The 26,111-nt window shown below is 50.2% G+C and overlaps 1 protein-coding gene across 1 annotated transcript; it reads left to right on the forward strand.

Moving 5' to 3' along the window:
* Positions 1 to 727: 727 nt before the first annotated feature.
* LOC128823369 (zinc finger protein 774-like) lies at positions 728 to 25,935 on the forward strand. Its single transcript, XM_054005614.1, has 13 exons — positions 728 to 790; positions 1,945 to 2,031; positions 2,534 to 2,755; positions 3,273 to 3,295; positions 4,579 to 4,685; positions 4,971 to 5,003; positions 6,833 to 6,921; positions 7,412 to 7,519; positions 9,429 to 9,555; positions 13,653 to 13,766; positions 14,090 to 14,677; positions 18,790 to 18,903; positions 19,276 to 25,935. Exons 1-13 carry the CDS (start codon positions 728 to 730, stop codon positions 19,929 to 19,931), a joined length of 2,331 nt encoding a protein of 776 aa, XP_053861589.1. The 3' UTR covers positions 19,932 to 25,935.
* The last annotated feature ends 176 nt before the right edge of the window (positions 25,936 to 26,111 follow it).

Here is a 26,111-nt window from a genome sequence, read left to right on the forward strand (position 1 = left end):
ACACCTGTGTTTGCAAAAACAGGGAGAGGGGATTTTTTTTTTACTTCCCCTCCCACAGGACAGCACCTCTCAGCATGGGCTTCCCAGGACTGGGATCTTAAAGACACAGGGCACCCCACTGCCTAGACACTGGAGCTCCTCTCTGTCTGATGTCACCTACCGAGGTGCTGCAGGAGATGGATTCAGTGAAATATTTTCCATACGCTCCCCCCCCCCAGAAACAAAGAATCACTTATGAGTGCATCTGGCTGCATAAAATCTCATAGCAGGTCACCAATTGGTCTCACCTGCTGCTGGGATTCCCTGATTCCCTCTTAGCCCTTCATCCTTTAGCCTTGTTAGCGGTGGGGTGACCAGACAGCAAGTGTGAAAAATCGGGTCAGGGGGTGGGGGGTAATAGGGGCCCATATTAAAAAAAGCCCCAAATATCGGCACTGTCCCGATCAAACCGGGCCATCTGGTCACCCTAGGGGGGTAATAGGCGCCCGTGTAAGAGGAAGCCCCCAAATGTCGGGACTGTCCCGATCAAACCGGGACGCCTGGGCCCCTGTCTGTAGGGTGGAGGTGGAGGACAGGAAGGCAGGTCTATAGGGCGGTTTAAGCTCAGGAACGGGACTGGGAGCAGCAGATTTTCACACCGCAGGGGCCGGGCCAGGCCCGGGTAAGAGCCGCCTCTTCCTGCCCCCCTTCGCCCGGCAGCCCGCCCCTTTGTGTCGGCAGCGGGGCCATGGCCGGGGCCGGGGGCGCCGCGCGGGGGCAGCTCCGGCCCTGCAGCCCGCGGGGCAGCGCGGTGGGTCCGGGGGGGCGGGGACACGCGTGGGGCGGACACACGGGGAGGGGCCCGGAGCCCGGCTCGGCTGCAGAGCTCGGAGCCCAGGCGGGGCTCGGGAGCGAGGGGAGGGGGCAGCCGGGCGGGGGATCGAGGAGTCAGAGCCGGGCTGGGGTTCGTGGGGCTACTTGGGGGGGTGTCAGTGGGGGGCAGAGCTGGGAGTTTGGGGGGTGTCTGTGGGGGGGCAGACCTGGGAGTTTGGGGTCAGGGCAGGGGCAGAGCTGGGGGTTTGGGGGTGTCAGTGGGGGGCAGAGCTGGGGATTTGGGGGGTGTCAGTGACGGGGCAGAGCTGGGAGCTTGGGGGTGTCAGTGGGGGACAGAGGTGGGAGTTTGGGGGGTGTCTGTGGGGGGGCAGACCTGGGAGTTTGGGGTCAGGGCAGGGGTAGAGCTGGAGGTTTGGGAGTGTCTGTGAGGGGGACGGAGCTGGGGGTTTGGGGGTGTCAGTGACGGGGGCAGAGCTGGGGATTTGGGGGGTGTCAGTGACGGGGGCAGAGCTGGGGGCTTGGGGGTGTCAGTGGGGGGCAGAGGTGGGAGTTTGGGGGGTGTCTGTGGGGGGGCATACCTGGGAGTTTGGGGTCAGGGCAGGGGTAGAGCTGGAGGTTTGGGGGTGTCTGTGAGGGGGATGGAGCTGGGGGTTTGGGGAGTGTCAGTGGAGTGGCAGAGGAGGGGTCTTGGTGGGTGTCAGTGGGGGGCAGAGCTGGGATTTGGGGATGTCTGTGAAGGGGGGAGCTGGGGATAGGGAGTATTTGGCTGCGGGGGCTCCAGGTTCGGATCCGGCACTGATGTTAATGGTGAGGGCTGTGGGTGAGGCCGGGGGCCGGTTGGAGCGGGGGAAGTTGGAGGCAGTGTCTGAAGCTGGTTGCTTGGGAGGTGGGTGGGCGCAGGCGACGTTGGGGGCTGCAGGGTTGGGCTGCACCCCGGTCACTTCTCCACGGGGTCCTGTGTTTTCCCTGGGAAACCTGGGCCCCTTTTATTTCCCCCTCTCAAATCTCCCTTGTTGAGGCTGAAGAAGACCTGGGGTGAAAGTCTGAGTCCCAGGGATTCTGTCGGGCATCTGCAGAGCGGGACGGGAGCCCTTTGCAGCAGCGTGTAACCCCCTCCCCCGCTTCTTCCAGAAGCCCCCACCAGAGCACTCGGCCCCTCTGCCAGACGAGGGAGAAGCCACCAAAGCCGAGGCGCAGCGGCAAAGTGGGGAGCTGCTGGTAGGTGCCCAGGGCCCCCTGCCCCTCAGGTTCGCCTGGGGTCCCAGAGCCCTGAGTGACGGTGAATGCAGGGCCTGGCCTGCCAGCCTCAGCCGGGGACCCATCCCCACGGGAGCCCCGGGAGAGGCAGGGTCAGGCACGGGGGTGACATGATGCCCTTAGGGGGCAGGAGGCTGCTGGGCAGGAGAGGGTCAGTCTGTGTGAGTCCAGAGCCCCTGCCCACGGGCTGGCTGCACGTCACAGCGACCGGGGATCCTTTCTAGCGCCTAGGGGAGTTGGGGAGGAACTGTGGGCTGCAGAGATGGAGGGTTTGATTCAGGCCCCCCCGTGAGCGATGTACAGCTCACCCCGGCCCTGATCCCTGCTCCCTTCCTGGGGTAAATAAACTTCCCATCCCCCAGCGCAAGAGGTCCCGTGCTCTGGTAAATAACTCCCCCACCCGCCGGGAGGTGCATTTATGGTTCTCCCCTGGTACCGACCCGCCCTCTCCCTGTGGCTGCAGAAACAGACGGCAGCCGAGAGGTGGAAAATCGTCTGGGAGTGGCAGGAGCTGCGAGGGTTTCTGGAGGAGCAGGAGCAGCGGCTGCTGGCCCGGCTGGAAGAGCTCGAGAGAGCCATTGCCCGGAGAAGGGATGAGGGCGTCTGCAGCCTGTCCCGGGAGATTTCCCTGCTCAGCGAGAGGGGAGGAGATGAGGGGCAGCGGCCGCCGAGCCAACCCCTGCAGGTCAGACTGTCCTTGCAATGATCCTATGCAGCGTTTCTATGCGAGCGTCTCAGCCCTGGACCCCAAAGTACTTTACAAAGGGGTCAAGGGCATTATCCCTATGGGACAAATGGGGAAAGTGAGGCAGAGGGAGGGGCAGAGCTCACAGTAAATGCCCTGCCAATGTCTAATTGCATTTGGGCTGAGGGTGACACCCCCTCCCTGCCATGCCGAGGCCCCGAGCCAGGCCTGAGGCCCCTCGTCACCCCAGTGAATGGGTGTAATGGGGTAGGGGGCTTGTGGGACTCTCAGCACTAATGGAAGTTCACTCTCAAGGCAGACGAATATTTTTTTCCTGTAAAGTGCGAGGGCAGAAACTTTCCCCCGATGGCGACGTCCCAGCAGGGTTCCTGGGGGGCGGCAGTTGCTCTCTGAACATGACCCCAAGTGTCTGAAATGCCCCAAAGGCCAGACTCCAATGGTGGTTCCCCTGCCTGGGGCGCCCCCATGACGGCCTCTCCTTTCTCTCCCTCTCCAGGCTGCCGGGAGCCCTGGGAGCAGGTGAGTCCCCGGCTCCATTTTCACTGCCCCTCGTGCTCACTTACACTTGGAAACTGCACTAAATAGGGAGCTTGCCCTTGCAGTGTGACACGCCGGCTCGGTGCCTGTGATCACGTCTCCCCTAGCGGCTGCCTCACCATGGGGCAGAGCCTGTTTCTCTCCGACAGCTAATGAGTGGGGTCAGACACATGGGCCAGACCCGGCCTGTCTGGCGTATTTATGTGGCCACCTCACGTATTCCCAGTGTGCAGAATCTCAGCTTTCCGTGTTATCGTAAGTTTCTAGGCCTCATGGTTGGGAAAAAAAAAAACCTCCCAGATGCACACGGGGACGCTGTTGTTTCTCTGTCTGCCAGCGGCCGGAAGCCGTGGTTGAGATGGGTGTGAACTCCCCTGTCCTCCGTTCAGCTCATTGGCGCGTCCGCTGAAATAACGACGCTTTAATGTCAACATTCAATATGCCATGGCTGGTCACTGGGTGGACGGGGTGGGAGTGGGGCCCTGGAGGGAGAGGTGGGAAAAGAGTTTCTGTAGGGTGGGGAGAACAGAGGAAAGACATGAAGACAGTGGAGAGAGAGAAATAGAGAAATGAGGGTGGAAGGATGGGGAAAGCAGGAGCGCTAGCAGATGCGGGACGGCTATTTTCCCACGGAGTGATACAGACGGTGACAATAAAGGATTTAATAAGTGCAGGTAACTAAAAGGTTATTTCCTCTCCGAAGGGCAGACTCTTCCCTTGGTATTTGTGCCTGGGTGTCCCACTGAGAGCAGGGGGTGCCCGGCTCTGAATGGAGCCGCGTAGGGAGTCCGAAATCGATGGCCTGGCCTGTTGACCGTCACGGACCGTGGAATAGGTCCCTCTCTGAAAAATGCGTCAGACACCCCGGGGCTATGGCTTCAGCGGACAGGCTCTGGGCTTTTGGCATTAAAGGGGGCTCTGTCTGGGGCCACCATGAGCCTGAGACACACGTCCAGTCTTTGGTCCATGTCTCCTTCCTTTCCCGGTAACCCCAGCGCCGATGCCCCTTGTTCCCGGGGTAACCCAGCGCAGGGGGTGGCTCTGTACCCCACAGAACCAGTGTCCCAGAGAAAGCCCCTGAACCGGTCTCCGTTCCTGGTGTCCCGTCTTCGTGGAGCGCACAGGGCTGAGGGCAGGCGACTCACTCTAACCGTGATCACCTCAGGCTACAAAGCTCAGACCCAGGTTTGCTGGAGTTTGGGGGTTGCTGGGCTCAGGGTTGGGGGATCAGGCCCATCTCTCACCCCTCCTCCTTTCCCCAGCAGGGAGGACGGGGCGTTGCCGGAGCCGGGGTTTGCGGAGCTGGAGAAGAGACTCCGTGATTTCTCTCTGCAAAGCGCCCACCTGCAGGAGGTGCTGCTGGGATTCAAAGGTGAATGGGAGTCTGGGGGTGGCGTCTCCTCTGGTGAGAGCGGCCCTGGCCCTGGGGAGGAGTCGGGGACTCTAGGGATGTCACTGACCCCGGGCTCCATCTCACAGCCCAGCTCGGCGAGTCGCCCTTCCCCATGGAGCAGCCCTGTGGGGCTGGCTCTGTCTGCAGCGGCTGCGTTATCGGCCTCTGATCTCTGTCACCATCTCGTAGTTAGCAGCAGTTACATTAATAATCAAGGGGAACCTCCCCTGAATTCTCACCTCTCCCGTCCTCTCCTTCCCCTAGAGACGCTGCGACTGGAGCTGGGGAGTGACACAGGTACGTGTCTGCCTCTGACGGGCCGTGGGGAGATTTCAGACCCATAACCATGTTAGCGACAGGGGGACGCTGCCTCCAGTCCCAACATGCAGCTGGAAATGGTGGAACACTGAAGCCGGGTGACCCCCGTGACTGACTCGCTCCTGCTATGACGTCTGATGGGGATTCAGAGTGAATCCGGATCTCAGGGGGGCGTTTCCCTTTGGGGAAAGGGAACAACACCCGGAAAGGTGTGAAATAGGTGAGACAAGAATGAAACGTCCACACACTGAATAGTCTGACAGCTTTAATGAGTGACTGAACATGGCCATGTCGGGCAGCAGGGTCTCAGGAGCGAGGAGGAGGTGGAGGTGGGGCTGGAACCGCTGACCTGGAAGGATAAACGTGGCAGGAAGTGGGACAGTGAGACTTTGCTTTCAGGGGTTCTCAAACTCCATGGCACCGTGACCCCCTTCTGACAACAAAAATTACGACGCAACCCCCAGGTGGGGGGACCGAAGCCTGAGCCCCGCTGCCCCGGGTGGGGCCTGTAACCTGAGCCCCGTCGCCCAGGGCTGAAGCCCCTGGGCTGCGGCTTCAGCCCTGGGCAATGGGGCTTGGTCCCAGCAAGTCTAAGCCAGCCCTGGTGACCCCATGAAAACGGGGTCATGACCCACAGTTTGAGAACCACTGCTTTAACTCAAAACAAACTGGTAATATCTTACGGCTTGTCGTGAGTCACCTGGAGTAGCAAACCACTGCCCGAGAAACGTCGGCCTAGATCACCCATTGTCTGAATGGGAAGAGGGCATTACTCTGTGTATATGGACCTGCTGTGAATGAGCAGTTAGCTGCTGTGCCAGATATGGACTGAGCCAAGGAACGATTCATTCCCCTAAAACCCCCATTTCAAAAATCTTTTCATTATTCGGCTCCCAGTTCATAGCTGTGCCCAGTGACCCTGTCCCTGCTGTGTCTGTCACAGCCAGAGACACTGAAACCCCTCCCGTGGTTAGGAGAGACGAGGACGAAGCACAAAGATCGGCGCCAAAATGGCATTCGCACTGGTAGGACAGCAAAGGCCTCCACAAACAGACCGGTTTCGGAGCGGTAGCCGTGTTAGTCTGTATCAGTAAAAAGAATGAGGCGTCCTTGTGGCACCTTGGAGACTAACAAATTTATTTGAGCATAAGCTTTTGTGGGCTAAAACCCACTTCATTGGATGCATGCAGTGGAAAATACAGTAGGAAGATAGATATATACACACACACACACAGAGAGAACATGAAACAATGGGTGTTACCCTACACACTATAACGAGAGTGATCAGTTAAGGTGAGCTATTATCAGCAGGAGAAAAAAAACTTTTGTAGTGATCATCAGGATGGCCCATTTCCAGCAGTTGACAAGAAGGTGTGAGTAACAGTGGGGGGAAAAATAAGCATGGGGACATAGTTTTGCAGTAACCAAGTCCCCCAGCCGGAGGGAGGGAGAGAGAAACCGAGGAGAAGTAAGCGGGGAGAGAGGTCACAAGCTCCCAGACCTGCTCAGCTCCAGTGCCTGTCTCGGCACTGGACAGATTGTATCCAGTCCCCACCTCTGCCTAGATCCCACCCTCGGGGACCATGTCGGGAGTTAGAGTCTCAGTGGAGTTAGCCCTGGTGGGAAGGGTCAGGTCTGCACTGCAATAAGAACAGCCATACTGGATCAATACAATAAAGCGACTGAGTGTTTTGCCAGTAGCAGAGCCGGGAACGTTTTTCTGCGGGGAAAGAGCCTGGGGGAATGTGCTGTGATTGTCACTAAAACTGGTTCTGAAATCTCTCCAATCCCCCTCCTCTCCCTGACAGGCTGCAGAACGACATCCGCCTTTCCCTCCGGATGGGCCCAGCCTCCCAGGGGATGGGGAAGGGAATCGGCTGCCGGGGAGCTGGCTGAGGTAGGCATTGTCAGGGAGTGGCTGGTGGGTTCCCTCTGCACGGACAGGGGCAGTAAACCCAGAGGAGGTGGGAGCTTCTGGGGAGTTTAGTCTGGAGGTGGGAGGGGGCAGGAAATCCACAGGGTGGAGAAAAGCCGGGGGACAGGCTGTGACTTGTTTAACCTGGGGCTTAGATTCTAGGAACAGACTCATGGGGGTTGTGGGAGGAAACTGCCCTATTTATGGGACAGGAAACACCCTTGAGACAGAGCTGGAGAAATGACCAGCCTGCCCGTGCGGCAGCTAGAGCCCACTGACCAGAGGCTGCTGGGAGATACGAAGGGGCTTAGGGGAGATGCCCCATCCCCTCACGCCTGTCTGCTGGAAATGAGGAGGGTGTTTGGATTCCCACCGGGGAGCTGCCCTCGGGCACTGCTGGGGGCTCCATGTCCTGTATCAGCCTATGCAGCGAGAGAGGTGGAACAAGGGCTCTCTCTTTCTCCCTGTCAAGGATCCCTGGGGTGCAGCCTGGGACTTTGGGACCCCTGTGCCCCCTGAACTCTCCTGCCTGGGCGTCTCTCACAATACTTTGCTAATGACAAGCTGCAAACCCCTCCAGGTACTGTTATCACTCAGTGCAACCGCATGTGGAGATCCCTCACCCAGCTCTATTGCATGAATACTCCCAGAGCCACTCATGAATCACACAGAGAAAGGCACCCGCCAGATCTCCCCAGCTCCCAGACTTGTACCGCAGGAATATACCGTCTTGCATTGCTCAAGATAAACAATGAAGTGGATATGCACCAGCCTTTGTAAACCAGAGCAGATTTACCCAGCACATCAGGCAAACTCACTGGTAAAGATAAACAGTACAACAAGTTTATTAAAAGATAGATTTTAAGTGATAGGCAAAAAGTCAGAGTGGGTACCAAAATAAAATAAAATATAAGCACGCCGTCTAAACCTTAACCTGTATCACACTAGACCGTATTTACTTGACCCACGTGTTGCCTCTGCCGTGAGCTAATCACAATAGCCGTCCGATTTAGCAGTATTGGAGGGGCGGGGTGACTCATCTCTTTGTGACCTCTATGGTACGTGCCACAGAGAATAAGATTTAGCCACTGAGTAAATGAAAGCCACCATTATTGTTGCTTTCTAAATGGCTCCCATCCTTGGATTATTCATGATTTCGGTTATTTTTCCCCCCATGGGTGAATGATGCAAAATAACATTCATACAAATATTTGTTCAGGTGTTTAAATGAAGGAGGAAATACTCCTTTAAATGAATAGCTGGTCGGCAAGACTACGGTGAGATACGAAATTAAGACCAAATTAATCATGCCAGCAGACAGCTTAGAATACTATATATATAAGCACACAGTCTAAACCTTACCCCTGATCACACCAGACAGTGTCTACATCAAGCAATGTTCTCACCCCCCGGGATCTTAGTCCCTAATATACACGTTCGTCTCTTAAACCTGGGCCAGTCTCCTCTGTTGAAATCATCAGTTTTGTGAGCATCCTTGTTGCTTGCAGCATAGGTGGGGGCAGGAGAAAGGCCAAGCATGGGGCCCCTGTGTTCTGTTTTTTACCCTCAGTCCATGTGCTTGGAGAACGCAAGTCCAGGCATGTCTGGGGGGTGTTGCTGAGACCCAAGGTGAGGCAATACCCCGATCTGTCTCCTGTGAGTGAGTCGTTGAATTGTAACTCCTCTGCTGGACAATGGCTGGTGATGTCTGTTCAACCCCCACCCAGGCACTGGTTACCCTCCCTTGTCGTTGTCTCTGGAGAACTAGTATCCGGGGACTTCCCAAACCCACAGCATATTTAGTGACAACCCTACAACGCAATTCTCATAACTACATATGCATGAATGATACACATATTTAGATGGAAGTTCTTCTTCACAGAGCGCACAGTCAACCTGTGGAACTCCTTGCCGGAGGAGGTTGTGAAGGCTAGGACTATAATAGCGTTTAAAAGAGAATTGGATAAATTCATGGAGGTTAAGTCCATTAATGGCTATTAACCAGGATGGGTAAGGAATGGTGTCACTAGCCTCTGTTTGTCAGAGGGTGGTGATGGATGGCAGGAGAGAGATCACTTGATTACCTGTTCTGTTCATTCCCTCTGGGGCACCTGGCATTGGCCACTGTTGGCAGACAGGATACTGGGCTAGATGGACCTTTGGTCTGACCCAGTACGGCCATTCTTGTGTTCTTATGGAACAGTGAGTTTCAGCAGATCATAATCTTTCCCATGATACCTCACGCAGCCTGCTCTATATGCAATATCACAGTTCTATACAAATGAGGAATATGGGGGTTACCGGGCTGTCCCCAGAGGTATAGAGTTTCCCAGTCCCCTCACCCCGATGCCTCCTGGCTGCTCTGAGCGGGGTGCGGCTGGGACTCTGCTGACTGTGAGCCTCCCAGAGCCCCCATGTGATTGGCCCTGTGAATAGTGGGGCTGTGAGTGGGGCAGCAGGTACTGAGCATTGGGCTCTTGCTCTTTCAGGAGCCGGTGACCTTCGAGGAGGTGGCTGTGTATTTCACCAGGGAAGAGTGGGCTCTGCTGGACCCCGCTCAGAGAGCCCTCTACAGAGCCGTCATGCAGGAGAACTATGAGAATGTGACCTCGCTGGGTAAGGATTCCCGTCCCCTCAGTTCTTAGAAGGGGAAATGCAAAGTTAAGGTTCACATCACCCTGCAATGTAACCTTAACTCTGCCCTGTTTCAGCAACAGCCCGACATGCCAGTGACACACACACCAGCACTGTGCCCTGCCCTGCTACAGAGCACTGCAGGAACAGAGCCCAGGAGCAGAACAGCGCAGAGTTTAACGTTGTCTCTTGGCTAAGGCAAAACGTGGGTTCAGGTCTGGCATAAAGAACAGAAGCTGCCTGCCCCGGCCAGCCCTCAAACGCTGAGCCTGCCGCACACAACCCAGCTCAGATTTACAAACTGTTACCAGCCCTTTACCCTCCCCCTGAGATTCCTTCTGAGTCGTTGCCTTCACTTGCCCCTAACTGAGCCCTGGAGACCAGTAGTATTTTACGCCAGCAGACGGCTGACGCTCCCCGTGGCAAAAACACGTCCTTGTGCACGGTCACTGACACCGCCTGCAACGCTCAGCATGGAAATGAGGCAGACTCGGTCCCTCAGGGATCACATGCACCTCTCTGCATACCACAGTCACGGCTCTGCCAAGCTGATCCAACTGCTCCCTCCACCATCCAGTTACAGCTACAGCTGGCCCAGGGCACACAGCTGTGGGGCATGCGGATAAATGCCGGTGTTCGGATCTGTGGAACACCACACAAACAACGGCACATTCTCTTAGTCCTTCCTCGTATCTATGAGATTCACAGATTTTAAGGCCAGGATGGGGTGTTAGGTCATCTAATCAGACCCTCCTGGACAACAGGCTATGGAATTTCATCCATTTACTGTGGTACAGAGCTGAATACCTTGTATTTGACTAAATCAGGGGTCGGCAGCCTTTCGGAAGCGCTGGGCCGAGTCATTCGAATTTAAGGTTTCGCGTGCCAGTCATGCATGTTAACGTTTTCAGAAGGTCTGCTAGAATCGCCGCACATCATTATTCTAGAGCAGCTCGACTCCACCGCAGGGGGCTTGGAGAAACGGAACTACGGGCTTGTCTGCGCTTCACATGCTGCAGTAACACCTCGGCGTAGACATTAACTAGCGTCATGGGAGGGGTTCTCCCATCACCGTAATTAATCCACCTCCCCAAGAGGCGCTAGCGACGTTGATGGAAGAATTCTTCCCTTGACCTAGCGCTGGGTAGCCATCGTGGATAGTTCTCTGAAGACGTCCACACAGTGTGCAGCGGCGGTCAGAAAAGCAAACAGGATGTTAGGAATCATTAAAAAAGGGATAGAGACTAAGATGGAGAATATCTTATTGCCCTTATATAAATCCATGGGATGCCCACATCTTGAATACTGCGTACAGATGTGGTCTCCTCATCTCAAAAAAGATATACTGGCATTAGAAAAGGTTCAGAGAAGGGCAACTAAAATGATTAGGGGTTTGGAACAGGGCCCATATGAGGAGAGATTAAAGAGGTTAGGACTTTTCAGCTTGGAAAAGAGGAGACTAAGGGCTTGTCTATACTTACGCGCTGGTTCGGCGGCAGGCAATCGAACTTCTGGGTTCGATTTATCACGTCTTGTCTGGACGCGATAAATCGAACTCAGAAGTGCTCCCCGTCGACTTCGGTAATCCTGCTCGGCGCGAGGAGTACACGGAGTCGACGGGGGAGCCTGCCAGCCGTGTCTGGACCGTGGTAAGTTCGAACTAAGGTACGTCGACTTCAGCTACGTTATTCACGTAGCTGAAGTTGCGTACCTTAGTTCGAATTGGGGGGTTAGTGTAGACCAGGCCTAAGGGAGGATATGATAGAGGTACATAAAATCATGGGTGTGGAGAAAGTGAATAAGGAAAAGTTATTTACTTGTTCCCATAATATAAGAACTAGGGGCCACCAAATGAAATTAATGGGCAGCAGGTTTAAAACAAATAAAAGGAAGTTCTTTTTCACGCAGCACACAGTCAACTTGTGGAACTTCTTGCCGGAGGAGGTTGTGAAGGCTAGGACTATAACAGCGTTTAAAAGAGAACTAGATAAATTCATGGAGGTTAAGTCCATTAATGGCTATTAGCCGGGATGGGTAAGGAATGTGTCCCTAGCCTCTGTTTGTCAGGGGGTGGAGATGGATGGCAGGAGAGAGATCACTTGATCATTACCTGTTAGGTTCACTCCCTCTGGGGCACCTGGCATTGGTCACTGTCGGCAGACAGGATACTGGGCTCGATGGACATTTGGGCTGACCCAATATGGTCGTTCTTATGTCATGTTCTTATGACTGCACTGAGTTTAAGTCAATTTAATTAGGTCATTCAGAGGTGTGGATTTTTCACCCCCCAGAGTGATGGGTCAATTTAAGATTTGAGAGTCCTAAGAGACACCTGGTAAATGGGGAGGGTGGGGTTAGTGGGGGGAAGAGGGATGGTTTGGGGAGCTAGAGCTGCAGGGGATGCCAGCCTGTTATGAAAGAATCCCCGCCCAGTCCCCGTCGCTGCTGACCTGCATTGCATCCTAACCAGACTCCACTTTCACTTGGTTTTACACAATCACAACTATTATGATTCTCGTTCTCTCTGCACCGTGCACTACCTACCCCCGCCACACACACACCCCCATTCCCTACACACTGGGACTCCAGCCACCGATCCTGATTCCTTACACTCCTCCCAGTCACAAGCTGACTTCTTTGCTCTTGGTGACGTCCTAAATTGGTAATGAAACTTCTGGGGACTTGGAGGGTCTCGCTCCCCCCTTCCCTTTATGCAGGAGCCACATTCTCTCTTCTCTGCAGGCTCCTTGGATCTTTGAGGCAGCCCCTCCTGAGATCACACGGTCTTATTCTTACTTTTCATAGTCTCCTTTTCCAGAGGAATTAGTCCGTTGCTACTGAGTTATAACATCTAATCCCCTAAACTCATCCTAGGTACTTCAGGGACTAGATGAGGCAATCTCAGAAACATTAGCAATTATCTTTGAAAACTCATGGAGGGCAGATGAAGTACAAACACAGAACCTACCTTTAAAAAGGAGAACAAAGAGGACCTGAGGAATTATAGATCAGTCCGCCTAACTGGAAAGACACCGGAACATATTATGAACCGATCAGTTTGTCAGCACCTGGAGGATAATGGCATTAGGAGGAATAATCGGCATGTATTTGTCAAGAACAAATCATACCGCACTGAGCTAATTTCCTTCTTTGACAGGGTTACTGCCCTCGGGCATTACAGGGAAGCAGCAGATTTGCCTTATCTTAATTTAGGAACGTCCTTTGACACAGTCCCACGGGCCATTCTCATAAGGAAACTGGGGAAATGGGGTCTAGATACAATTATTATAGAGTGGGTACAAATCTGTTTGAAAGACCGGACTCCATTTTAATCTGCAGCAAGGGCGATTTAGGTTAGATATTAGGAGGAAAAGTGTAACCACAGGGGTTGTTAAGCTCTGGAATAGGATTACAAGGGAAGCTATGGAATCCCCATCTCTGGAAGTTTTTAAGAAAGACAAATACCTCTGAGGGATGGTCTAGGTTCACTTGTTCCTGCCTCAGTCCATGGGCTGGATTAAATGACCTCTCCAAGTCCCTTCCAGCCCCACATTTCTGTGATTCTCTCATTCTAAAACCTTCCCCAGGCACTGGGGGATTTTCACGCTCCTTTCCATTACTCCTGACTCGCTCTATTCCCTAACTTCTCAAAATGGGCTTTCTTGATCCCTAACACACCGACATACTGTGCTCAGTGATCTGCCCACTCCTTCCCATTCCTTACAATGCTGAGAACCACAAGTGCATGCTCCCCAGCTCCAGTTCCCCTATGACTGTCTCGTTCCCTTGGGGGGTCTTTGTCGGTAAAAAGCAGTTCCAAGGTGGCTTCCCCTGGGCTTTCTGTGATATGGAGTTACTCTCTCTGGGTCTTCAAAGGAGCCCCTTTGAACAAGAGGGAAGCAGAGCAGTGAGGAATTAATCCCATTAGAACCAGTGTCTGGCACCTTTGAGCACCTGGAGAGCTCGCTCCAGAATGCCAGGGCTTTAAAATGAGCAGGGGTTTTAAAAAAGGCCGTGTTCTTTGGGAGAAATGTCCCGTGAATTCACCTGATCTCACTTGTTTTCTGTCATCCGAGCAGGGTTTCCACTTTCCAAACCTGCGGTGATGTCCCAGCTGAAACCAGGGGAAGAGCCGTGGGTCTCAGATCTCCAGGGCTCGGAGGGAAGAGAGATCCTGACAGGAACCTGCCCAGGTGAGGAATCATTGGACCAACTCAAATACTGTCTGTGCCTGAAGGCCACAGCTGGGATTCCCTACCAAGACCTTGAGAGCTCTTCGAGTTCAGGATTGTCCCTCAGCAGGTGGTGTATCCTCAGGGCTGATGTCGCTTGTGGCTTCCTACCCATCCTGATCAACATGTTGCAATAGCTCCCTTCCTAACCTCCCTTTATCCTGACCGGTGGGATGGGATGTGGAGACAGAGTTGATCCCCTCCATTCTACCCTCTGGGGAAGAGTTTGGGGGATTCATTTCCTGATATTTTCCGTCCCTGCTTCTGAGGTTTCTCTGTCCCAGCAGGCGGTGGGACGGTGAGTGAGAACAAGGAGCAGAATCTAAAGCAGGAAGATGCTGAGCATATGGACCTGCATGGGGGATTAGCAGAAAGAACTCAAGGGAACGTGCCCAGGAGTCGTGAGGAAAGGCAGCAGGGAAACCAGGCAGGGGAAAACGTGGGCAAATCCATCAGTTGTGAGGAAAATCACGAGGACCTCAAGGAAACCACAGCTCAGCAGAAAATCCTCACGGGAAAGAGAAAAAACCTATGCACTGAGTGTGGGAAAACCTTTCCTGGGCGCTCTCACCTTATTATGCATCAGAAAATTCACACGGGAGAAAGACCCTACGCATGCTGTGAGTGCGGGAAAACCTTCAGTCGAAGCTCACATCTTATCAGACATAAGAAAATCCACACCGGAGAGAGACCATATGAATGCGGGGAGTGCGGGAAAACCTTCTCTGTGCGTTCACACCTCATTATACATCAGCGGATCCACACAGGAGAGAGACCCTACGCGTGCTGTGAGTGCGGGAAAACCTTCACGCGAGGCTCCCACCTTATCAGACATCAGAGAACCCACACCGGCACCAGGCCCTATGAAATCTGTGAGTATAGAAAACACTTTTCTGGCCGAGAAGCCCTCATTAATCATTGGAGACTCCACCAAGGGTAAAGGCCCTATGAATGCGAGCGTGGGAAAACCTTCATTTACCGCTCAGACCTTAGGAGATATTAGATGGTCCACATAGGATAGACAGGCTATAGACAATCTGAGTACGGGAAAAGCTTCCATCAGAGCTCACACCTTATTTATCAACCGGGAAGGCACAAGGGCGATAGCATAAAAACCTTCTCTAGGGCTCACAACAAATAAGGGTTTTTTTTCTTTAATACTTTTCGTAATGTGGCCTTTAAGGCGGCTACTGTGACAGATTTCTGTTACCAATCTGCCTGAGGCGTCAGGAGATCAGGCTGAGGCCGCCGGATCGTCAGGGGAGGGGATGAAGGAGCACAGCAAATGTTTAAGTTTTAAAGCTTTATTAATAAAATAACAGCGGTAAGTGCTGGGTGCGCCGCACGTCACTCAGAGGAAGGAAGAAAGCGTTAGTGCCCGAGTCCTAACCCGCTTTCATACTCACACACGCTGTGATGAACTGGGACTGTTCTTAATATGGTCTTTGAATGCTGAGTGGGGAGTGTTGGCTGGGAAGGCAGGGGAGTGTGGCTAGGACGGTCTGCACTGGGGGATGGGAAACTGGCCTTGAGGGAGGATGCCTGAGCATGTAATGTGAGAACCCAGGAGGGGGCTGGGGCCAGGTGACACCTTTGCCCGGGACACTGGACAAAGGCTGGGGGAGGAGCTGGAGAGAATGAGAGTTTCAGGAGCTGGCTGGTGTAATGGAGGGGAGCCCAGACGGGGCTCTGACCTCCCCCCCCCCCCAATGGGGCTGAGGTGCCCCTAGAACCCCAAGATGGACCTAATTGGGGGGGGGGGTCCTGTTGTCTGTGCCTGCAAGACCTGTCTTGGACTGTGTTCCTGTCATCTAAATAAACCTTCTGCTTTACTGGCTGGCTGAGAGTCATGGTGAATCGCAGGAAGCCGGGAGTGCAGGGCCTTGTCTCCCCCCACATTCCGTGACACGCACAACCCAAGGCTGGCCAACCCTGGATATAATGTAAGAAGAAGAGAGGGAAGTGTAGACGAGAGTTTTGTTCTGTGCACAGGCTGTCTAGGGTCCACTGTCGATTTCCTATTTGCTTCAGCTCTCAGGAGGGTTTTAAGTCCTGGGGTCTTTTGGGGGCGTTTTGTTTAGGGACTTTTGTTTTTTGTGCTTTTTGTACCAGTTTAAACTGGCTTTTTGTGGCTTCCTCAGCTTTCCCAAAATACACTGGCTTTAGGGACACAGATTTGTTGTTTTCCCCCTCGCTGGCCTTCACTGTCTCACTAGGTTTTTTTGCAGTTTTGTTTAGCTTCTCATGTCTCATGGCTGGCTGGGGTTGGGTCAGATACAAAGACGGCTGCAGGCTTTTTGGCTGCATAAAGTCTGTTCAAGCGCAGTGACCTTGAACTGGTTTTAGCGTTTTATTTTTAAACTGAGCTAAGGCGTTAAGTTAACCCTTTCTCTTCTCCCTTCCTCCCTCTACGGCCTCTCGCACCCTGCAAAAAACTCACACCTTTAACCCTTCCCAAAATGCCTTGCAATGCCTGCAACAGCGTTAGCAACATACAATGCTGATCTGCCTCCCCAAGGAACTCCCTAAGGGAGGGGGCCATTGGGTTGTAACACTAGTGCCATTTACTTCATTGTGGTCTCGGCTCCCCCAGGTGAGTGGTCTGGTTTTGCTTTCTGCAGCTTCCCCTTCTTTGGGGTGAATCCTCAAAGAGCCTTTCTACCAACTGCTTTGTTCCATGAGTCATGGGAGTATGAGTCCCTCTTACGAGGAATGCATGTCAGCCCCAGGTGGGGGAAACAGAAATTACGTCAGTTAGCGTCACGGTGGTAAAATCTACCTGGGCCTTGTCTCCATTAGCATGTGTTTTTAGTTTGCTAGCTCCAGTGAGCTCTCCAGGTGTAAAATCACAACTATGTTCTCTATACTGACATGGCCCCTGGGTTAGAATCATAGAAGATGAGGGTTGGAAGAGACCTCAGGAGGTATCTAGTCCCACTCCCTACTCAAAGCAGGACCAATCCCCAACTAAATCATCCCAGCCAGGGCTTTGTCAAGCCTGACCTTAAAAACCTCTAAGGAAGGAGATTCCACCTCCTCCCTAGGGAACCCATTCCAGTGCTTCACCATCCTCCTAGTGAAAAAGTGTTTCCTAATATCCAACCTAGACCTCCCCCACTGCAACTTGAGACCATTGCTCCTTGTTCTGTCATCTGCCACCACTGAGAACAGCCGAGCTCCATCCTCTTTGGGTTAGCTCATATATTTTCTCTTGACCTGTCCTAATCTACTCCACATTCCCTATGTGACCAGGGTCCCAGGGGAGCCTCACAGGGGTCACTCAATTAGGGTGAACTGTGAAGAATGGGGCAGACAATCCCCAAATCTGGTGCATATTCCAACACTTAGATTTACCAAACTAGCACAAAACAGCATCTATAATACCTTCCTGGTTACCCGGAAGCCAACAACACAGTTCCCTTAAAGCAACCCAGCCGTACGCCTCCACCTAGACACCCAAGTCAGATATGATGAGGATCACTGAAAATCGTATTCATCATATCAGAAAGTTCTACCAATTCCAAAGGATCAGACACATTACCTCCTAGGTTAATGAATATTCCAGATCTTACCCAAATACACCCTGACAGCCAATTCTTATTAACTAAACTAAAATTTCTTAAAAAAGAAAAGAGAGCGAGTATTGGTTAAAAGATCAGGATACACACAGACACAAGTACAGTTCTGAGATCAGATTCATAGTAGCGATGGAAAGCTTTGGAGTTGCAAAGAGTTCTTTCACACTCCTGAGTGAACAATAGGCTTTTGATGTAACCTTCTGTTTCCCACACGTCACCGGTTAACTACATGGATTTACATAAGGTAATTTATCCATTGAGCAGTTTATCACAAACTTTAAACAGACATATAGACAATGACATTATTTCACCCAAGATTCATCTAAATGTTAATATTCCCTTTTGATCTCTGAATCAATCGCTATAGTAAGACAGGAACTGTCTGTTTACGTGACTAACATCTTAGTTAAGTAGAAATCACATAAAATTAGCATCATCTCTCATTCTCTAACAATACAGGTTTGCATTTCAAAGTATAGCCTATCTAGCATGGAATGGCCCCAATTACCAGTTACATACCTTTCTAACGTGTCTGTAAAAGTTGAATCTGGGTCAATTAACCTGCGAGCTGCTTAATCCTTTCTGGCCCCGAGTCACAGTGGTCTAGATGAAATTAATATAAGTGGCTGAAAGACCGTACTCAATCTTAAATATGGAGCAAGGGCAAGTTAGGTTAGATATTAAGAAAAACATTGTGACCACAAGGGTAGTTAAGCTCTGGAATAGGATTCCAAGGGAGGTTGTGGAATCCCCACCACTGGAAACTTTTAAGAACAGTTTAGACAAATAACTCTCAGGGATGGTCTTGGATTACTTGTTCCTTCCCTCAGTGCATGGGCTGGAATAAATGACCTCTCAGAGTCCCTTCCACCCCCACATTACTGTGATTCATTCTGTAACCTTCCCCAGGCACTGGGGGATTTTCACGCTCCTTTCCATTACACCTGACTCGCTCTATTCCTAACTTCTCAAAATGAGCTTTCCTGGTCCCTAACACCCATGACATGCTGCCCACTTCTTCCTATTCCTTACAATGCTGAGCCCCGCAAGTGCATGCTCCCTAGCTCCAGTTCCCCTATGACTGTCTCATTCCCTTCGGGGGGTCTTTGTCAGTAAAAAGCAGTCCCAAGGTGACTTACCCTGGGCTTTCTGTGATATGGAGTTACTCTCTCTGGGTCTTCAAAGGAGCCCCTTTGAACAGGAGTGTCTGGTTGCGTGTGCGCCAGCAGAAAGATGGAGAATTAATCCCTTTATAAGCAGAGTGTCTGGCACCTTTGAACACCTGGACAGTTAGCTCCAGAATGTCAGGGCTTTAAAATGAGCAGAGGTTTAAAAAAAGCCATGATCTTTGTGACAAATATCCCATGAATTCACCTGATCTCACTTGTTTTCTGTCATCCGAGCAGGGTTTCCACTTTCCAAACCTGAGGTGATGTCCCAGCTGAAACCAGGGGAAGAGCCGTGGGTCTCAGATCTCCAGGGCTCGGAGGCAAGAGAGATCCTGATAGGAACCTGCCCAGGTGAGGAATCATTAGACCAACTCAAATACTGTCTGTGCCTGAAGGACACAGCTGGGATTCCCTACCAAGACCTTGAGAGCAGTTTGAGTTCAGGATTGTCCCCTAGCAGATCTCATATCCTCAGAGCAGATATCACTCATGGCTTCCTACCCATCCTGATCAACATGTTGCAATAGCTCACTTCCTAATCTCCCTTCATCCTGAGCATTGGGATGGGATGTGGAGACAGAGTTGATACCCTCCTCTCTCCCCTATAGGGAAGAGTTTGGGGGAATTCATTTCCCGATCTTTTCCCCCATCTCTCTAGCATTTCCTTTGGTTTCCTTTCCCCGTTTTCCATCCCTGCTTCTGAGGTTTCTCTCTCTGTCTCAGGAGATGTAGGGACGGTGAGTGAGAAGAAGGAGCAGAACCCAGAGCAGGAAGATGCTGAGCACATGGAAATGAATGGGGGATCATCACAAAGCACTGAAGGGGACGTGTCCAGGAGTTGTGAAGACAAGCAGCAGGGAAACCAGCCAGGAGAGGAAGTAGGTCAATCCATCAGTTGGGAGGAAAATCACCAGGAAACCACGGCCCAGAAGCGAATCCTCATGGGAGAGAGAGAAAACATGTGCCCCGACTGTGGGAAAACCTTCCCTTGGCGCTCCCACATTATTGAACATCAGAGAATTCACACGGGAGAGAGACCCTACGCATGCTGCGAGTGCGGGAAAACCTTCATTCGACACTCGCATCTTCTTAGACATCGGAGAATCCACACAGGAGAGAGACCCTATGGATGCTGCGAGTGCGGGAAAACCTTCACTCGACGCTCACACCTTATTGAACATCAGATAACCCACGGAGGCTCAAGCCCCTATGGATGCTGTGAGTGTGGGAAAACCTTCACTCGACGCTCACACCTTATTAGACATCAGATAACCCACGGAGGCTCAAGCCCCTACGGATGCTGTGAGTGTGGGAAAACCTTCACTCGACGCTCACACCTTATTAGACATCAGAGAACCCATGCTTGCCAGGAGCCCTAGGAATGCTGTGACGGTAGAAAAAACTTTTCTGTTTGATCAGCCCTTATTAATCGTCAGAGAATCCAGAAAAGAGAGAGACGACCCTGTGAATGTTAAATATCAGAGGGGTAGCCGTGTTCGTTTGGATCTGTAAAAAGCGACAAAGAGTCCTGTGGCACCGTATAGACTAACAAGCGTATTGGAGCATAAGCTTTCATGGGTGAATACCCACTTCGCTAGATGCATGTAGTGGAAATTTCCAGGGGCAGATATAAATATGCAGGCAAGAATCAGTCTAGAGATAACGAGGTTAGTTCAATCAGGGAGGATGAGGCCCTCTTCTAGCAGTTGAGATGTAAACACCAAGGGAGGAGAAACTGCTTTTGTAGTTGGCTAGCCATTCACAGTCTTTGTTTAATCCTGAGCTGCTGATGTCAAATTTGCAAATGAACTGGAGCTCAGCAGTTTCTCTTTGGAGTCTGGTCCTGAAGTTTTTTTGCTGTAAGATGGCTACCTTTACATCTGCTATCGTGTGGCCAGGGAGGTTGAAGTGTTCTCCTACAGGTTTTTGTATATTGCCATTCCTGATATCTGACTTGTGTCCATTTATCCTTTTACGTAGGGATTGTCCAGTTTGGCCGATGTACATAGCAGAGGGGCATTGCTGGCACATGATGGCATATAACATTGGTGGATGTGCATGTGAATGAACCGGTGATGATGTGGCTGATCTGGTTAGGTCCTGTGATGGTGTCGCTGGTGTAGATATGTGGGCAGAGTTGGCATCAAGGTTTGTTGCATGGATTGGTTCCTGAGTTAGAGTTGTTATGGTGTGGTGTGTGGTTGCTGGTGAGAATATGCTTAAGGTTGGCGGGTTGTCTGTGGGCGAGGAATGTTGTGAGTGCGGGAAATCCAGACTGGAGAAAGACCTTAAGAGATCAAAGATGGTCCATGCAGGATAGACGCCCTACAGATGCTCTGAGAGTGGGAAAAGCTTCTATCAGAGGTCACACCTTATATCTCATCAGAGAAGCCACAAAGGATATAAACACCATAAATACCTTGTCCAAGGCTAACAATAAAAGTTTTTTTTTTCTGTAATATTTTTGCTAATTCCCACATGTGGCCTTTAAGGCTGTTCGCGCCATTTACTTCATTGTGTTCCCAGGTACAATGGTCCAATTTTGTTTTTTGCAGCTTGCCCTTCTTTGGGGTAAATCTCCAAAGACCCTTTCCATCAACTGCTTTGTTCTGTGAGTCAGAGGCGTATGAGTCCCTCTTACTAGGAATGCGCATCATCCCCAGGTTGGTGAAATACAGACAACGTCAGTTAGTCAGATTGTGGTCAAATCTACCTTGGCCTTGTCTCCATTGGCATGTTTTTGTCGTTCGCTAGCTCCAGTGAGCTCTCCAGATATAAAATCACAGCTGTGTTCTCTATACCGACATAGCCCGAATATACTAGTCTGGGTTAGCTCATATATTTTCCCATGACTTGTTCCAATCTAGTCCACATTTCCTAGTCTAGACAATCCATTATCATGAAGCTAAAACTTTTGCAAATAAGGCAACTGAATAACAAGACAGCGCTGAGAGAAGCAGGTTTCAGTGGATCCGAGGACAATGCAATGGGAAAATCGGTGGTCCTGATTCTGAGTCATCAGATGTAACCTGCTTTAGAATCTCATTCTGTCTGCAACAGAAAATGTCTTATACAGAAGCTCCCCAACTTACGCAAACATTCTGTGCCGGAACGCCTTGCGTAAGTCGAATTTTGCATAAGTCGGGAACGTATCTCTGACAATTACACGGGAAAAAAAAAAAGGTTACAGAACTTTTTCCGTAAGTCCAGTTTTCCGTAAGTCGGGTTTGCGTAAGCTAGGGAGCGTCTGTACCTCTGTGAGAGGTAGATTTTTCTCTCTTTCCTGAAGGCTGCTTGGTCACACAACTGGATATTAGTTTTCTTTGGCAGAATGTAGTTCAGATGTATTGGGGACTTTGAGACAAATGACCATTTGCTTCAATGGTCATTTCTTCCTTTATTTATGGTTTCCCCTCACCCCTCCGTGATGGGAAATGTTCAAATGCAGCTCAGTCAACCAGAGAGAATATTCTCCATTATGGGATATGCTATCGAGGAAACAGTCGCAGTTTTACATCTCCTCCCATTTGAAATGGTGAACCACGGCACACCTCAAACGGTGCACGTAACTTACATCGCTGGGTATAATCACAGTTTTGTTCAATTATTTAAATCAGAAATTATTTCAAATAATCTGGGGAAAGAGTTCCCCAGTAAATTACTTGGAACTAGGCAAAATGCGCGGCATTGGTTTCTCTAATACAAGAACAAGGGGCCACCAAATGAAATGAACAGGTAGCAGGTTTAAAACAAACACAAGAAAGTATTTTTTCACACAACGCGCTGTCAACCTGTGGAACTCCTTGCCAGAGGGTGTTGTGAAGGCCAATACTATAACGGGGTTCAAAAGGGAGCTAGATAGATTCATGGAGGATAGGTCCATCAATGGCTATTACTCAGGATGGGCAGGGATGGTGTCCCTAGCCTCTGTTTTCCAGAAGCTGGGATTGGGTGACAGGGCATGGATCACTTGATGATAACCTGTCTGTTCATTCCCTCTGGGGCACCTGCCATTGTCCACTGTCGGAAGACAGGATACTGGGCTTGATGGATCTTTGGCCTGACCCAGTCTGGCCATTCTTATGTTCTCAAAACAGTTGTGACCCAGGCCTTAGAGGTGGTTATTCCTGAAAAGATCTCCTAGCTAATCCTAACAGAGAGAAGTAGTGTCTCTAGCAATGCAACTGTGGAGGAAATAATGGTTTTTATTGTTGTTGTTTTTTAACTCCCCTTTTGTAATGCTTCAGATGTGTATAAAATAAAATGGATGTTTAATGTCAGACAACTGCAGCAAGTTTACTCTTTTTGAATAAACCCCCCACGTCTTGTACCATATAGTGATTCTCATCCAGACATATATTTAGTTTCCAGTTTAGACCCGTTCCATCAGATTAAAAAAATAAACTGGGCATGTTTGGAGAAGCCATGCCTCACCGGCACTTTTGAGATTTTTGGCTGGTTTGGTAAAGGATTCTTCTCCAGAGAAATGTCAATTTGCCCCCATCCAGACCAAGGATTTGGCAAGAACATAGGTAGAAACAGCAGGCACCCAGTAGTTGGTTTTCACTGCAGAGATGAAAGCTGTGGTGAGCTACGGTCCAAGTAAAATTGTGCTTAGAACACAACTCGCTAGTTCAGTGGCATTGATTAGAGTCCCAAAGATGCCACGGTTAGATTGAAATGGTCCTTCACCGTTTGAATCCAAAGTTTCACGAGGCAAAGTGAAGCATGAATTCTTTTTCTCAGGACATTCCTTCCTCATGGATCCCAATTTGTCTGGACAATAAGGACTTTCCTTCTGTGTAAGTGATGGTAACCTATTAGGGAATGAGTCTGTCAATCTCCAAGTTCAGACTGCAGGATATGTGAATGTTGCGTCCTGATTCTATGCTTAGTCTCTTAGGGCTGGTCCACACTAACCCCCCAGTTCGAACTAAGATACGCAACTTCAGCTACGTGAATAACGTAGCTGAAGTCGAAGTATCTTAGTTTGAACTACAAGGTACTTACCGCGGGTCCACATGCGGCAGGCAGGCTCCCCCGTCGACTCTGCATACTCCTCTCGCGGAGCAGGAGTACCGGTGTCGACGGCGAGCACTTCCAGGATCGATTTATCGCGTCTTGTCTAGACGCGATAAATCGATCCCAGAAGATCGATTGCTTACCGCCGAACCCGGAGGTAAGTATAGACGTACCCTTAGTTTTGGTCTTGCGTTTTATGTCTTTGCATCACTTTTCCATCTCCGGGTACTTGGAAAGATTAAAAGTGTGAAAATAGAATAGAATTGTTTTTTTTCTCATGTTGCAAGCCTTCCCACATAGTGTGAGACCCCTTCCACCCACACTTATGGCAGAAGAGCCACAGATAAATTAACTTCCAGAAATGGAAGGCACCTATATGGGTGTAAACCACAAGCTTACAGAAGGGTTCACTTGGTGGATATGGGTATTAAATGGAATTAAAGGAAAGTAACATGTATTATAAGATTGTGTAATCTTTGATTATGTTATTGTTACCAGTGACAATGAAATTAAACATGAAGTTCATTATTTATGAATGAACAAGAGACTAATTATGTGATAACTTTCATCTTTCCAATATATTTCTGATTATATTTCTCTTTTCATTAGTAATACAGTAGCTAATTCTTAAAAGCTTATTTGAGGTATTTTACCTCTTATTACTAAGGAATTCTGAAATAAAACCGTACTCCAAAGGTTGTGGTGATGGAATATGGGAGAGTAATCATGTGTATGAGAATACAGATAAGTATAGACGTTAATTATTTCCATTTCAGATTTATTCTGACAAGCTTTAAAGTCAACTTCTGTTCAGAGGACAACTCCTCAAGGAGAGAGGTTTGTAACCTTTTACCCAGTTAGAGTGTTTGGGGTACTTAGTTCCCCTAGTGCTTGTTAGCAAAGGAAAGACAGGACTTCTATGATGAGATGTCCGTATATATTTATAAGAAAGGTGATGGACACATGGGGCCATTACTAGTTTTTTTTGTTTTGTTAAAAGCTGCTGTGACCAGTTATTTTTATCGGTACTCAACCTTGTTTCCTTTTGAAAAGGCCAGATATTAAAGCATAGCTACTGAACCGTTAGGCCAGGCTGTGGAGATGTCCTCAAACCTGGCCTTGCTTTTCTTTCATTTGTATCTTTGGGGTTCACACATCCTCACTGAATGTGGTTCTCAAGAACACATAACTGAAAAACTGCTGGATTAGGGAAGAATTTTCCAAAATGATGTTAGCCCAAAGTTTGCCTCATTCCAACTTTATTGGGTCATGTTGTCGGTATCCCAGGCATACTTCACCCTGATTTGCCCAGAGATCTCAGGAGAGTGGAGTAAGCTGGAATCGTCAACCATAAGGACCAAGATATAGGCTGAAGTCTTTCACCTTTCCAGTCAACAAGCTCTCTAAGAAAGATTGATCCCCTCTGGGGAAGGAAGTCATGTCATCAGTGACCGGCTCTGGCAGTCTCCCTATCCTTGAGAAAACTTAGCAGTGGGGAGTGCTGGGCCAGCTGCAACTACAGCTACTGCTCCTACTGTACGTGAGTCCGAACACTCCGAGAGCTGGAGAGTTCCAACCCCTCGTCATTTCAGCGTTCCTTGTCCTATTTTTTTATCTTTCCTTCTTATTAACTTGGAGATGTCCCAGCTTTTCTATTATATCAGGGCATGTCTCAGTATGTGCATCAGTGCTGATCGCCTGTGGAATCCACACAGGGAACGCACCAGATTGAATAGTTCTCCAACTCTTAAATATCCCTAAAACTCTGCCCTCTGAAATGCTTGAATGTGTCCTCATTCTGTGAAGTCTGAAGAAACTAAACTGTCAGCTGTAAAATATTCAGTGAGAGCTATTAAACTTCTCCTAATTAAAGCCCCAGTAAAGTCTGGTTCTGTGTTGGAGGGGGAAGGAGAAGGATTTAGCCAATAGGAAATCTAAGGAGCAAGATTTAATTGGCTTTGGGGTTGTAGCTTAAACATGATACTGGAATCCATCTTAAACCTGGTACTTTTCCATTTACAGGGAGGGGTGGGAAGCCAGAGAGAGCCAAAGGATTCCCGCCTTGTGCCAAAGATATGTAAGGGAGTGGAACAGAACAAAGGGGACTGCCAGTCATGAGAAATCCCCAAGTTACCACCTGAGCTGGAACTAACAAGGGCTGTACCAGGGGAAAGGATTGGGCCCAGACTAGGAAGGAGTCTAGTCTGTGAAAGCAGCTTATTGGGACATCTCTGAGGGTGAGATTTACCTGTACTCAGTTTCTTAATGTATTAGGCTTAGACTTGCATGTTTTGTTTTTATTTTGCTTGGTAACTTACTTTGTTCTGTTATTACTTGAAACCACTTAAATCCTACTTTTTATACTTAATAAAATCACTTCTGTTTATTAATTAACCCAGAGTAAGTGATTAATACCTGGTGGGCAAACAGCTATGCATCTCTCTCGATCCGTGTTATAGAGGGCGGACAATTTATGAGTTTACCCTATATAAGCTTTATACAGAGTAAAATGGGTTTATTTGGGGCTTGGCTCCCAT

The sequence above is a fragment of the Malaclemys terrapin genome, chromosome 15 (assembly GCF_027887155.1).
Source record: "Malaclemys terrapin pileata isolate rMalTer1 chromosome 15, rMalTer1.hap1, whole genome shotgun sequence".
NCBI classification, from domain to species: domain Eukaryota; kingdom Metazoa; phylum Chordata; order Testudines; family Emydidae; genus Malaclemys; species Malaclemys terrapin.